This window comes from Dasypus novemcinctus, chromosome 21 (assembly GCF_030445035.2).
Source record: "Dasypus novemcinctus isolate mDasNov1 chromosome 21, mDasNov1.1.hap2, whole genome shotgun sequence".
NCBI lineage: Eukaryota > Metazoa > Chordata > Mammalia > Cingulata > Dasypodidae > Dasypus > Dasypus novemcinctus.
The window spans coordinates 35,260,591-35,273,121 of NC_080693.1; the positions used below are offsets into that span (position 1 = coordinate 35,260,591).

A 12,531-nucleotide genomic window follows, 5' to 3' on the forward strand; every position below is an offset into this window, starting at 1 on the left:
AAAGCCCCCTCACACCACTAACAGAGCCTGAGCTGCCTATAGCGTCTTTGAGTAGAGGTGGCCTGGAAGGAGGGGTCATAGGTCAGGAAAGCGGGTCATAGAGAGGTGGAAGCAGACATAATTCTGGAGTTAAAAAGGTTTCTCACTTGATTCTTACAACTTGGTGAGGTGTCTATTACCAACTGAAACTCAGAGAAGTTGCTATTTGACCCTGTTTACACAGCTAGTGGGCAACAGAGGGAAGGAGGAAAAGAAACTGACTTTAGTTCTATACGTACTAGGCTCCAGCCTGGAGTTTGGTATGAGTGCTCATAAAAACCTCATAATTATCATAAGAAGTAGCTATTGATAGCTTCCATTTTTACATTCAGGGTAACTGAGGCTGAGAGCACTTGCTCCAAAATCATAGAGCTGGATAGAGTAGAGCTGGGACTGTCATTCTAGCCTATCACCTCTAAATCTGTGATCTCTCAATGGTCCTGAGTTGCTTTTTGGAAATATTTCCATGAGCTTTCAGAGATGTTCAACAACAGGCCTCACCTATGGCCTCTGGTGCAGCCTCCTCCCCAGGCAAGGGGAGAGGATGAGGTGCAAATTAATGTTTGAACTCCTACTGCAGGCCAGCACTGTGCTAAGACCTTTTCCAGCACTAGCTCACCTTGCTCTCACAATGACTCTGTGAATTGGGTGATGTCATTATTTCTATTTATAAATGGGAACAGAGAAGGTCCAAGAGAGAAAATGACTTGCCCGAGAGCCACAGCCTTGGTCTATCAGGCTCACCATATTACATTAGGCTCCGCTAGATGTTGGTCATTTAACATGAACATTTATTTAGTCACTGTTACGTGCTATGGACACATTGGTGGATAAACCAGGTTCTCATGTGAATAATCACACAAATAAATGAGCCCGTAACAGGACTTACTTCACAGGGAAGGCTTCCCTGTGAAAGTGACACTTGGGGACCTGGAGAGGAGGGAGTTAAGTAGACAGGAGAGGAGGGAAGATCATGCCAAGCAGAGGGAAGAGCATGTGCAAAGGTTCTGTGGTGGAAAGAGAGAGAGCACCTCAAAGGAACCACAGGAAGGCTGGATCTCTCATCCCACTCCCCACCCTGGCCTACTTGGTCCCTGCAGGTGGGGGGTGGGTGGGTGGTGTAACTGCCTCCTAGCACACAGATCAGACTGTCCACATAGGGGAAAGGAAGGGGGATACAGAGAAGCAGAAGCACATGAGTTCTCCAGCCTGGGCCAAAACAGGAGAAGCCCTTCTATTTTGGGGGCCTGAGGCTTGGGGCCTGGGGCCTGAAATTCAAGCTGAGCTTAAGCTCCTATGAGTTTGCCCCCAATAGATGATACAGAGATTTAACTGCCAGGACCATCCCTGCCCTATGGTGAGACTACTAATCTTCCCCACCCAGAACCCTTATACCACCCAGGGTTCTAACCAGCAAATGTGTCCTACAGGATGGCAGTGAGGTTGTTTTCCTCCTCCCCAGATCAGCAGATGACCACCTTCCTGGGGATGTGAGCAAAGGAAAAACTCTCAGGCTTAATAAGGCCCACAACAGAGTGCCATGAAAGAGCCTATTAAGGAGGACCAGTGTCTCAAGGAGTCCAGCAGGGGTAGGGTTAAAAGGCAGGGCCTTCTAGACCCCGGGAAAAGTGCCGCACCCTGGGGAGGGGCCAGTGCAGTTAAAAGGCTGGAGACCTGAAGGGAAGGGCTGGGAGAAGACCTCCCTACCTTCAAAATCCTGACCAGTCTGCATGTTCAGCTTTAGGTAAGTGCCCTTTTCTTTAGGTCTATCTGTTCGTTGGTCTGACCAAAGGGAAGCTCCTGCTTCATTATGTGACCCCTGGCTTGTTCAGCTCTGGTGTCAGGTCCTTTAAAGATCCCAATACACCCCAGCTTGGCAGGTGTCTCTGCTCCCGAGCTCCAGATTGGTTTAGGACAGGTCCCGTCCCCTGCCCCTGACCACATAACCAAAGAGCTGTTGGCCCATATTTGTGGATTAGGGAGGGGGGGCTCTGTGTGTGTCCAGCTCTGGTGTGTCCTGCTCTGTCCAAGCCTCTGGCTCTCATGGCCCACAATGCTTTCCAGACCATGGTCCCCATGTCCCGTCCCCTGCAGGGCCCTGGCTGGGATATCATCATATACTGTAAGTTTGCAATGAGATACTACAGTATAGATGATGTACTAGTCCGGGTACCCCAGCTCTGGAGCCTGACAAGGAGGGCAGGGGAGATGCTGCGAGCCCAAGGGGCTCACCACTCAGCCTATCACAGACTGCAGACCGCCAGGGCACTTGGGAATGGCGAGGAAACCGTTACCATTACTGAGTTTAGTAATGGTAACGGTTCTCTTGCTGTACCCAGAAAACGTGCCAAGAAGAGAACTCAAGATCCTGGAGCAGACTACTGGAATGGAGGGAGACTCTGGCTCAGCTAAGGGGGTGGGGGTGACGGAATGGTTAAGTTTTCTCTTTCCTGTTTTAAAGAAATAAAGATGAGAACCAGAATACTTCTCCTTTGATTTTATTAGTATCTGAGACTGGGGAGAGGGATAGGGTGGGAGGGAATAAGGACTTAGAGTGCAAGAGGGAGGCCCTTGATACATGAGACCTTACATTGCCTCAAGGTGGAAAAGTGGGAGAAAGATCTCCTCCCCACCAACAACTGGCAACTCAGTGAGAAACTCTGGGCTCAGTGCCAGCTGGAGGCTGGGTGGCACTTCTACCAAGAAGCCAACTTCTGAGACTTATGTAGCTGTGGCCCCAGGCAGAGGAACTACCAGGAAACCAAGCTATAGCTGGTTCCTTTCTCCAATAAGAGACACGGCTAGGCAGGGGCTGTGCAGACTTGGCAATGCCAGGCCAGCTAGCAGTCAGTAAGTCAATAAATCAATGTCTGTGCCCCTCCCCAGTCCTTATAGGTCCCCAGGTAGGGGGAGTACTGGCCAAAGGCTCCTGCTAGTAATTAGCCTGGATGTCCGGGGAGGAGCAGGAGAGGGTGGTCACTTGAGGAGCTTCACAGATAGCTGGAGCTTCACATCACAGAGGAAGATGTCCATGAGGTCGTGGCTTACCTCCTGTGCAATCTGGGAAATCATGCACCCCTTCGGACCAATCAGGAGCCTCTAAGGGTTGGTTAAAAAAGAAAGTTTTCCAGTTCTCAGGGTTCTCAAGACCTAACAGAGCCTTAGTCTTTCCTCCAAGCTTAGCCCCACTTACCATATGAGATTCTTTGGGCACCAGAAGCTTCTGTAGGATCACCAGCTCCCCACTGGGCCCTTCCTCCCACACCTCCGTCCTCTGCACAGGGAGATATCATGATTAGCCAGGCCCATATCCTGCCCCTCTGGAACCCAGCTGACTGCTTTGGAGGTGTGCCTGGTACACAGACCCCAGATCTCTTCACTGCGCCTGTACCTGCTGCACAATGTAGGGTACTTCCTGGGGCAGGTATTCTAGCAGCTTTTCCCGGATGGTGTTGGCACAGATCTCCTCAGGCGTCTGGCTAGTGAGGACTCCACTGTGAAACTCCCAGGGCCCAGGCTGGGCCTGTGCCAGGAGGTACTGCTGTGAGCACAGGGGAACAGAAGGTGGGCATCACAGCCCCAACCAGGCTTTTCCTACTCATGCTCACTTCCAGGGGGAAAAGTGAGGTTTGACTTCACATGGAAGAAACCAACGGTCAGGTTATGGTCAACCAACCTTTAGTGTTTTTACATCCTCCTGGCTTAGGGCTGATAACATGAAGATCTCCTGGAAGTGGGGCCAGCCAATCCTCTGAGGGCCTTTCCCAGACTGTGTGTCTGGGTCGTTAGGTTCTGGGCTGGTGCAGGGAATGCCAGGGTGTGAGCTGAAGGCCTCCCTCATCTTGAGCTTCTTGCCATTGACCACACCTTTAGTGAGGGATGCCGTGAGCTCCAGGAGAACTGACTTCTGCTTCAGACAATCTACCTGGGCATGGGAGATGAGCAGAGGGTGAGATGGGGGCCTAGGAGGAAAACAGACACCTTCACCAGGTAGGTGGTGCTCACCTTGTTCATAACGAGGATGCTGGGAACCTGGGAGAACCGGGTCAAGCACTGGAGCACCTGTGGGCTAAGCTGACTCCGAGTCCACTTGTCTGAGACATCCACAAGAACCACAACTGGAAGTTGGCAGGGCAGGGAGGAGGAAAAGGATATGATCATTCTTCCCCTGACTCCCACAGAAACTTCCACTGTATGGGCTCTGGCTAATACCCAGCCCCTAAACTATCAGGAATAAGGATCCATGACCCCTTCAATTTGGGCTTCAGATTCCCATCCTGAGCCTAACCCAGATCTGCAGATTCCATGCTCTTCCATGGGTCTTCCAGCAAAGAGGGTTCCAGGTTGTGCCTGAGGGAGACATTTATTACTCAGTAAGGGTCTCCTGGCTGAGGCATTTCCGATGAGGAATAAGGTGCGGTGAGGGAACTTTCCTAACCCCTAAAATCACCCAAGAATCACCCACCCCCTTCCACCACCATTACCTCTTCTTTTTCTTGGGGCAGATGAGTCCAGGTGTATCAAGTAGAATCTATATTAGGAAAGAGAGATGCCCAGATCCCAGCAGGAAAGATTATGCCTGGAGATTTAGAGAGGGCCCACCCTTGATGGCAGGAGCCTGCCCTTCCTTTCTGGCGAGGCAGTTGCTGACTTCTTATTTTTATCCCTCATTTTTGTTTTAATTCTAGATGGGATTCCAGGAGGAAGATAATGACTGTGGATGTAAGAAGATTAGGAAGCAGTAGAGAGGGAATGAGACATTACTGACTAGATGCCAGAGGGTGAAGGTAGAGAGAGACAGAACTGCACCAGGCCTAAAGGAAGAGGAGACTCCTTTTCTCCCTCAGATAACTGAGTTTTAAGAACCTTTTATTTTTTTTTTCAGGGATAAAGGTAAAGAGACTCTCTTAGCTTCACCCTTTGTCCTATTTCTAGGACTTCCTTTGCAAGTACCCACCACCTGGACCTCCTCCTCTGTGATGACCCCCATAGCTTGGCAGCGAGTAGTGTGCACCTTCTTGGAAACAGGAAACACCTGCCAGGAACAAAGAAGTCCCAGCTGAGGCCCCAGACTCCTTTAGGACCATCCATGAAGTCCTAGCAAGAAGTGAGAGATGAAAAGGGTAGGGGTTGGGTGTAACATACTTTACGGCCCAGCAGCTGGTTGGAGAGTGTTGACTTCCCTGCATTTGGGGCTCCCAGGAGGACAACTCGCAGGACCCGGGGGTTCTCAGGCATGTCTGGGCGATGGACCAAGAGGAGATCTTGCTCAGCTAGGGAAGAGATGAAGGGAATGAGAAACAGTGGAATCTGAATTCTGTCAGGTGCTCTGTTTTGCCCACCTACAAAGGGAGTAAGGGTGTAAGATTAATGCACCAAGTTGAAGCTGAGATCTGAGTTTGTCTTAGATTTATCATTAATTTGCTTGTGACTTTATCATATTCTAACGTAAGTCCCTCAAGTTTCTCATATGAAAAATGGGGACAATATTAATATTTCCTATTATCTACTTACTTTACCTTCTTTTGATGGTTGGCAATTATGTAAAACTACTCAGGACAATGCCTGGCACTTAACAAATACTCAATAATGGTAGCTGTGTCTGGTAAATGTATGGATATGTATAGTGCAGCTAGACTAAAGTAAGCAATCCTCCAGCTCTGACCATCTCATTCTAAGGTTGCTATGAGGGCTCTGCAAGTTTTTTTAGTCTTCCTATTAGCCTGTTATCACATTGCATAGCAATGACCAGTTTATGTGTCCAGCTTCCCAAGCAAGCTACTCAAAGAATGGAGAGGCCTCTTTATTTCCCAGGTGTAACTCGGATCTGGACAAGTAGATAGGGTTCAACACGCATTTAATTGGATCAAGTTTGCTTCCCACGTGGGGGCAGAGATCCACAACTCTGCCTCAAGTCGGGACGTTCAATCTCGTACTCTTTCTTAAGAGTCTCTGGTTGTGACCAGGTCGGTTCACTCTGCCTCCCAAGCTCTTAGGACTTGGGATCTCTCCTTTGAGATCTTTTCCTATTTGCGCCTCTCTCGGGGGCTCAAGATCGCTCTCTATAAAACAGAGCCAAAGATGACAGCCTCAGAAACTAGGTTTCCCTGACACGGGCGTTCAGTGCTAAAACTGGGACGTTTGTTCACCCTATCTGGGTCCTTTACCTCTGTGTATGGACACGGCAGGGACGCGAGGAGTCAGCGAACTGTCGGACTGAGCGAATCCGAGGAAGTGGTCCAGGGCCGAACCCTGGCCATAGCCGCGAGAGGCCGAGGCCAGGCAGGGACCAGAGAAAACGGCGCCTGTGAAACAGGACACACACCTCCGCTGATAGCCCCAGAGCGAGGGGAACCGGATCACCCGGTCGTTAGTGGGGTCGGGGCGCAGCTGACAGGTGCCTATCACCACTCGGAGAAGCCCAGCTACACGCCTGCTGCCGGCAGCCATTACAACCGCAAGGCACTGCGGGAGCACCTACGATTGGACAGAGCGGCCAAAACACCAACGAGTAGGAGAGAGGTAGAGCGGCCCAACGGAGAGCGGAGGCACACGGGATTTCGGAGGAATAGCCGTGGGGACTGGCGGAGTCTGAGTGCAATTTTGGATTCCCGTACACATCGTGTTTTCTTCTTCTGCCAAAGTTTTCCTCTCTCACGAGGCCAAGCGGCTGAAACCTTCCTCCTGGTTTCTGATCTTACCCAGCCTTGAGAACGTCGCCTATTGGAGGGAGGAACGGTGGTGTGCGTGGTGGTGAGCATTGCTCCCCCCGTCCGCACTGTCTTTTTAGTCCTTTCCAGCCGCAGGCCTGCAGGATCTTGTTTCCAGTCCCACTTTAGCTTAGTCTAGCGATCGGCGGTGGCCTCGGGCAGCCTGGATTTTTACTTTATGCGCGCCTCCTCGCATAGTGGTCAGCGTGAGTAAGTGTGTGGCCCTCCTGACCACCACGAGGTAGGAATGGGTGTTCCCGGATGGACAGCAGACCCGAATTCCTCTCCTGTAAACCTGGGTTACTCTTTCTTCTCTGAGTTCATTCCTTTCTGGAAAAAACAAAACAGAGGGCCTGCAAAGGGAGAAGAAGTTGCTTAGTTACCTAACCCCAGACCATCTTAGCGGCTTTGAGGAACTTGATTTACCCTGGCCAGTTTGTGGCCTTGAGCTCTCCTCATCCTCTGAAGTCTCCCAGTCAGACTCCTGAAGCTGAGACTTGAATCCGGTTGGAGGCTGGGACTTACTCAGCGTCTACTATGTGTACGCCCTGTGCTGGTGCTAGGAATAAATCAGAACAGAACAGACAAAAATCTCCATCATAGTATTTGCATCCTGGGGAGTCCTGGGAACTGGAAGGGGGATAGTGGGAGAATGACAGGCAGTAAGCAATACACAATGAAGTGTTTTAGAAATTCTGTGATAAAAAAAGAATAGGGTAAAGAGGAATTGGGATTGTAGGGGTGAATGTGGTTGTAATTTTAAATAGGGTGGTCAGATAGGTCTTATTGAGGAGATAACATTTAAACAAAAACTTGAAGGAATGAACCAAGTGGATATCTGGGGGAAGAACATTTCAAGCAGAGAGAATAAGCAAGTGCAGAAGCTCTGAGGCAGGAATGAATTTGAGGAATAACAAAGAGGCCAGTGTGACTGGAGTGGAGTCAAAAAAGAGAGTATAGGAGATGAGGTAAACTGGGTAATCTGGCCAGATTACTTGGAGAGAATGAGGAGCAATTGGAAGGTTTTGACTAAAGGAGTGACAGGATGTGACTTACATTTTAAAAGTGCTAAGAGCAGAAGCAATTAGGAGGCTTTGCAATAGCTCAAATGAGAAACAATATTGGCTTAGACCAGGACCTTCCATGGAGAGGAGAAAAACAGATTATGAATATATGATTTGTTGATGGATTGGATGTAGAGTGTGACATAAATAAAGGAATCAAGGATGACGCCAAGGTTGTTTTGTGTGTTTTTTTTTTAACTGAATTGCAGGAGGGAGGAAAGTAACAATAATAAGATAGGAAAGATTACAAGTAGAGTAATTTTTTTTAGGGAGAGAACAGTAGTTCATTTTTGGCCATGTCAAGTAGGCAGTTGGAAAAGTCTGGAATGGAGAGAAGTCTGGGCTGGAGATATAAATTTGGGAGATATAAACTTATAGATCATCACACTAAAGGAATGATTTGCAAAGATCAAGTATTTCTTGACTCCTCAGAGGTAGCAGTCCTATCCTGAGGTGTGGGCACTCCAACATTAAGGGATGGGGAGGAGGAACCCACAAAGAGACTGAGAAGAAGCAGTCTATAAAATAGGAAGGAAGCTAAGTGAAGAAGTTGTTTCCAGGAAGAGGGGAGTAATTCACTAGTCAAATGGTGCTGATAGAACAAGTAGGTTGAGGGTTGAGAATTGACAACTGGAATTAACTGTGTGCTAGTCATTAATGTAGTCTGAACAAACGCCTGAATGGAGTGGGTTGAAAAGATAATGGGGGAGGCGGATGTGGCTCAAACGAATGGGCTCCTGTCTACCAAACGGATGGTCCAGGGATCAATTCCCAGGGCCTCCTGGTGAAGGCAAGCTGGCCCGTGCAGAGAGCTGGTGCAGCAAGATGATACCAAAAAAAGAGACACAGAGGGGAGACAATAAGAGACACAGACCAGGGAGCTGAGGTGGTGCAAGACATTGAGTGCCTCTCCTGATCAAGAAGGTCCCAGGATCAGTTCCTGGTGCTGCCTAAAGAGAAGACAAGCAGACACAGAAGAACACACAGCAAATGGACACAAAGCGGACAGTGAGCACAAAAACAGTGGGGGGAGGGGGAGATAAATAAATAAATCTTTTAAAAAAGAGAAAGAATGGGACAAAAGAAATTGAGGACAGTTTCAGTATACACAGCTCTGTCCAGGATGGCAAAGAAAATGGGAGATAGTAGTAGAAGAGGGGGTAAGGAGAGTGGAATTAAGAGAGGGAGATTTTTGATTGCTCATGGTAGTGAGCCAGTAGAGAGGGGAAAAAATTGATGGTAAAGGACAGAGAGGTGAGAATTGTTGAAGGATGATGAGAACAAACTGACCAGGCTACTGTTGGAGGCTTAGTGTCCAGTGAAGTTCTAAGGGACATAGAACTGACAGCATGGCTTTGCAATTGGTACCAGTCTCCAGCTTGCAGGCTACGTGCTCAGTTAGTGAAAGGAACAGCCCTTTTGGAACATGATATTCTGGATGTTCTTTGGGCATATGGGTTCCCAGAGAACAAGATGCCACTAAATATGGGGAATGGCCAGTGATCAGAAAAATATGTATCTTTTTTTTTTTAAAGAGGTACCTTACCTGGGATTGAACCTAGGACCTTGAACGTGGGAAGCAGGCACTCAACCACTGAGCTATATCTGCTCCCCAATGAAAGTTGGTTTTCTTGTTTTGTTTTAAAGATTTATTTATTTATTTATTTATTTATCTCCCCTTCCCCCCGTTGTCTGTTCTCTGTGTCTATTTGCTGCGTCTTCTTTGTCCGCTTCTGTTGTTGGCAGCGGCACTGGAATCTGTGTTTCTCTTTGTTGTGTCATCTTGTTGTGTCAGCTCTCTGTGTGGGTGGCGCCATCCCTGGGCAGGCTGCACTTTCTTTTTGCTGGGTGGCTTTCCTTAGGGGGTGCACTCCTTGCGTGTGGGGCTCCCCTACACGAGGGACACCCCTCCATGGCACGGCACTCCTTGCGCACATCAGCACTGCACATGGGCCAGCTCCACACCGGTCAAGGAGGCCCAGTGTTTGAGCCGCGGACCTCCCATGTGGTAGACGGACACCCTAACCACTGGGCCAAGTCCGCTTCCCTTTTGTTTGTTTTTATTGTTTATTTTCAGGAGGTACCAGGGATCAAACCTGGGACCTCATACATGGGAAACAGGCGCTCAACCACTTGAGCTACATCTACTCCCCATGTATCCTTTTTTAAAAATACAATTTGATCATGATATATATATTTTTAAAGATTTATTTATTTATTTACCCCCTTTTCCCTCCTTCCGCCCTGCTGTGTTTTTTTGTTTTTTGTTTTTGCTGTCTGTGTTGCCTTCTCTTCTCATTTTCTCTCTTCTAGGATTCACTGGGATTCAATCCTAGAGATCTCTGATGGGGAGAGAGGTTCCCTGTTAATTGCACCACCTCAAGTCCTGGTTTCTGCTGGCTTCACCTTGACTCTCCCCTGTCTCTCTTTGGATGTGTCATCATCATCTTACTGTGTGACTCGCTTGTGCAGGGCACTGGCTCACCACACGGGCACTTGCACGGGCACTGGCTTGTTACAAGGGCGTGTTTTCTCTTCTTTTTTCACCAGGAAGCCCCACGGATTGAACCCAGGTCCTCCCATACGGTAGGTGGAAGCTCTGTCACTTGAGCCATATCTGCTTCCCTCCATGTATCCTTTTTTGACAGCCATTTCAACTGCAGTTAGGGTGAAAGAAAAATTTTGTAGTTAAACATAAGTGGACAAAGGGCTTAATCACACAAAAGCAAACTCACCCAAGGAACATATATTAGTATTATAGTGCTGACCACAGATAACAATGTGGAAGGATCCCTCTGATGAGGAAGAAACTTGAGGGAAAAAGTCAAAGTGCCTTGTTAATTATCTTCTTTCCTAGTTATTTTCCCTCAAAGAATATTGTGGAGGAATTTTGTGCTTGGTGAGATTAGGAAATGCTAATCAAATGAAACTGATGCCAGACTGTCGGGGTTCATATTTCAGCTTTGCCACCTAGTAGCTGTGTGCGTTTAGAAAATTTATTGAAAATCTCCAAGTCTCAGTTTCCTCATCTATAAAAATGGGGATGATGATAACATATCTACCTAATATTGTAGTTCATTTGGATCTGGGACTTAGAATAATGTAGGCTCTCAGTAAAGGTTCCCAGCCTAACGCTAACAGTTTTACCCCTTAAGGGAACTTGTTCCAGGAATTATCCTTTCTTTTCTGTATAGACAATCTCTCTCTTTTTTTTTAAAGATTTTTTTAAATTTATTTTATTTCTCATCCCCCCCCCCCCGAGTTGTCTGCTGTCTGTGTGCATTTGCTGTGTGTTCTTCTGTGACCTCTTTTATCCTTATCAGCAGCACTGGGAATCTGTGTTTCTTTTTGTTGCATTATCTCGTGTCAGCTCTCCGTGTGTGCGGCGCCATTCCTGGTCAGGCTGCACTTTCTTTCGCGCTGGGCAGCTCTCCTTACTGGGCACACTCCTTGCGCGTGGGGCTCCCCTACGCGGGGGGACACCCCTGCGTGGCAGGGCACTCCTTGAGCACATCAGCACTGCGCGTGGGCCAGCTGCACACGGGTCAAGGAGGCCCGGGGTTTGAACCGCGGACCTCCCTTGTGGTAGGCGGACACCCTATCCAAGTCCGCTTCCTAACAATTCTCTTACTATATCCCTCCCATCAACATTTATTTAAAAACTGCTTTCTCTTTTCCATCTGAAAAACAGCAAACCACTTTCCTGACCCTAAATCCTTTTCCAACTGGGCATCACTTTTTCCTTCTCACTAAAATATAACAGTGAAGATGAGCAAGAGAAGCAGATGGATTCTGGAGATTAAGGGAATGGGATCAGAAGGAAAAAAGGGCTTAAAACCTTCCACTGGCCTCCTTTTGCAACTGGATTAATTGGAAGACCTTGCCACAGCGTGCATGCACTGTGCTCTGCTTATTTCTCATTCCAAGGCTTTAGCCACACTGGCCGCCTTTTCACCCCTTGACTATACCAAGCTCATTCCTGCTTAGCGCCTTTATATCTACTTTTTAAAAAATATTTATTTTATTTACTTTATTTTTCTCTATTTATTGCCCCCTTCCCCAAATGTTCACTCATCTCTCTGCTTATTGTTTGCTTGCCTTCTCTAGGAGGCACCAGGAACTGAACCCAGGACCTCCCACATGAGAGGTGAGCGCCCAATAGCCCAAGCCACATCTACTCCCTGTGAGCCATGGTGTCTGCTGGCCTGTGGCATCTACTTTTTATGGCGGGGGCAGACAGAGTCTAGCTCTTTGCGTCTGGAGGTGGAGTCTAGCTCCATTGCAGCAGGAGGCAGCATCTAGCTGGCTGCAGTTGGAGGTGGTATCTGCTCGTCATCTTTTAGGAGGCACAGGGTCCCTAACCCAGGACCTCCCATGTGGTAGGCGGGATCCCAAGGGGTTGAGCCACATCCACTTCCCCCAATTAACTTCTTTTTTTAAAATAAATATATTTCTTGAGTAAATGTACTGGATAACTTTTTTTTTTAAATCTTATAATATGTTACACAATATATTTGGTTCATAGTAATGCAACCATACAGTATTTGTCCTTTTGTGTCTGGCTTGCTATGTTCAACATAATGTCCTCCAGGTTCATCCATGTTGTCATATGCCTTACGACTTAGTTTTTTCTTACAGCTGTATAATATTCCATCGTGTGAATAAGCCACAGTTTGTTTATCCATTCAACAGTTGATGGACACCTGGGTTGTTTGCAA

The 12,531-nt window shown here is 47.9% G+C and overlaps 1 protein-coding gene and 1 long non-coding RNA gene across 3 annotated transcripts; one reads left to right on the top strand and one right to left on the bottom strand.

Annotated features, from left to right (window-relative positions):
• The first annotated feature begins 1,734 nt into the window (after positions 1-1,734).
• LOC131274842 (uncharacterized) lies at positions 1,735-2,521 on the top strand. Its single transcript, XR_009182165.1, has 2 exons — positions 1,735-1,783; positions 2,379-2,521. It is a non-coding gene; the product is annotated as an uncharacterized lncRNA (long non-coding RNA).
• On the bottom strand, positions 2,522-6,508 carry ERAL1 (Era like 12S mitochondrial rRNA chaperone 1). Of its 2 annotated transcripts, none has more exons than XM_023585581.2 (10): positions 6,207-6,508; positions 5,185-5,312; positions 4,997-5,074; positions 4,524-4,570; positions 4,328-4,389; positions 4,045-4,157; positions 3,716-3,964; positions 3,431-3,577; positions 3,233-3,313; positions 2,522-3,138 (listed from the first exon to the last, which is right to left on the bottom strand). In XM_023585581.2, the coding sequence occupies exons 1-10, from the start codon at positions 6,487-6,489 to the stop codon at positions 3,016-3,018; spliced, it is 1,311 nt and encodes a 436-aa protein (XP_023441349.1). In that variant the 5' UTR covers positions 6,490-6,508; the 3' UTR covers positions 2,522-3,015. The 2 variants fall into 2 exon arrangements, with proteins under 2 accessions (XP_023441349.1, XP_004449961.1); XM_004449904.4 differs by having other exon boundaries at positions 3,431-3,580.
• Between the last annotated feature and the right edge of the window lie 6,023 nt (positions 6,509-12,531).

What these genes read in the sequence shown, in the direction of transcription:
- ERAL1 (XM_004449904.4), bottom strand. Translation starts at nt 6,489, where the DNA reads ATGGCTGCCGGCAGCAGGCGTGTAGCTGGGCTTCTCCGAGTGGTGATA. An exon ending in CAGAGGAGGAGGTCCAGGTG is followed by an intron (nt 4,571 to 4,996) that starts GTGGGTACTTGC and finishes TTCCTAATATAG; the next exon opens with ATTCTACTTGATACACCTGG. An exon ending in TGCCCAAAGAATCTCATATG is followed by an intron (nt 3,139 to 3,232) that starts GTAAGTGGGGCT and finishes ACCAACCCTTAG; the next exon opens with AGGCTCCTGATTGGTCCGAA.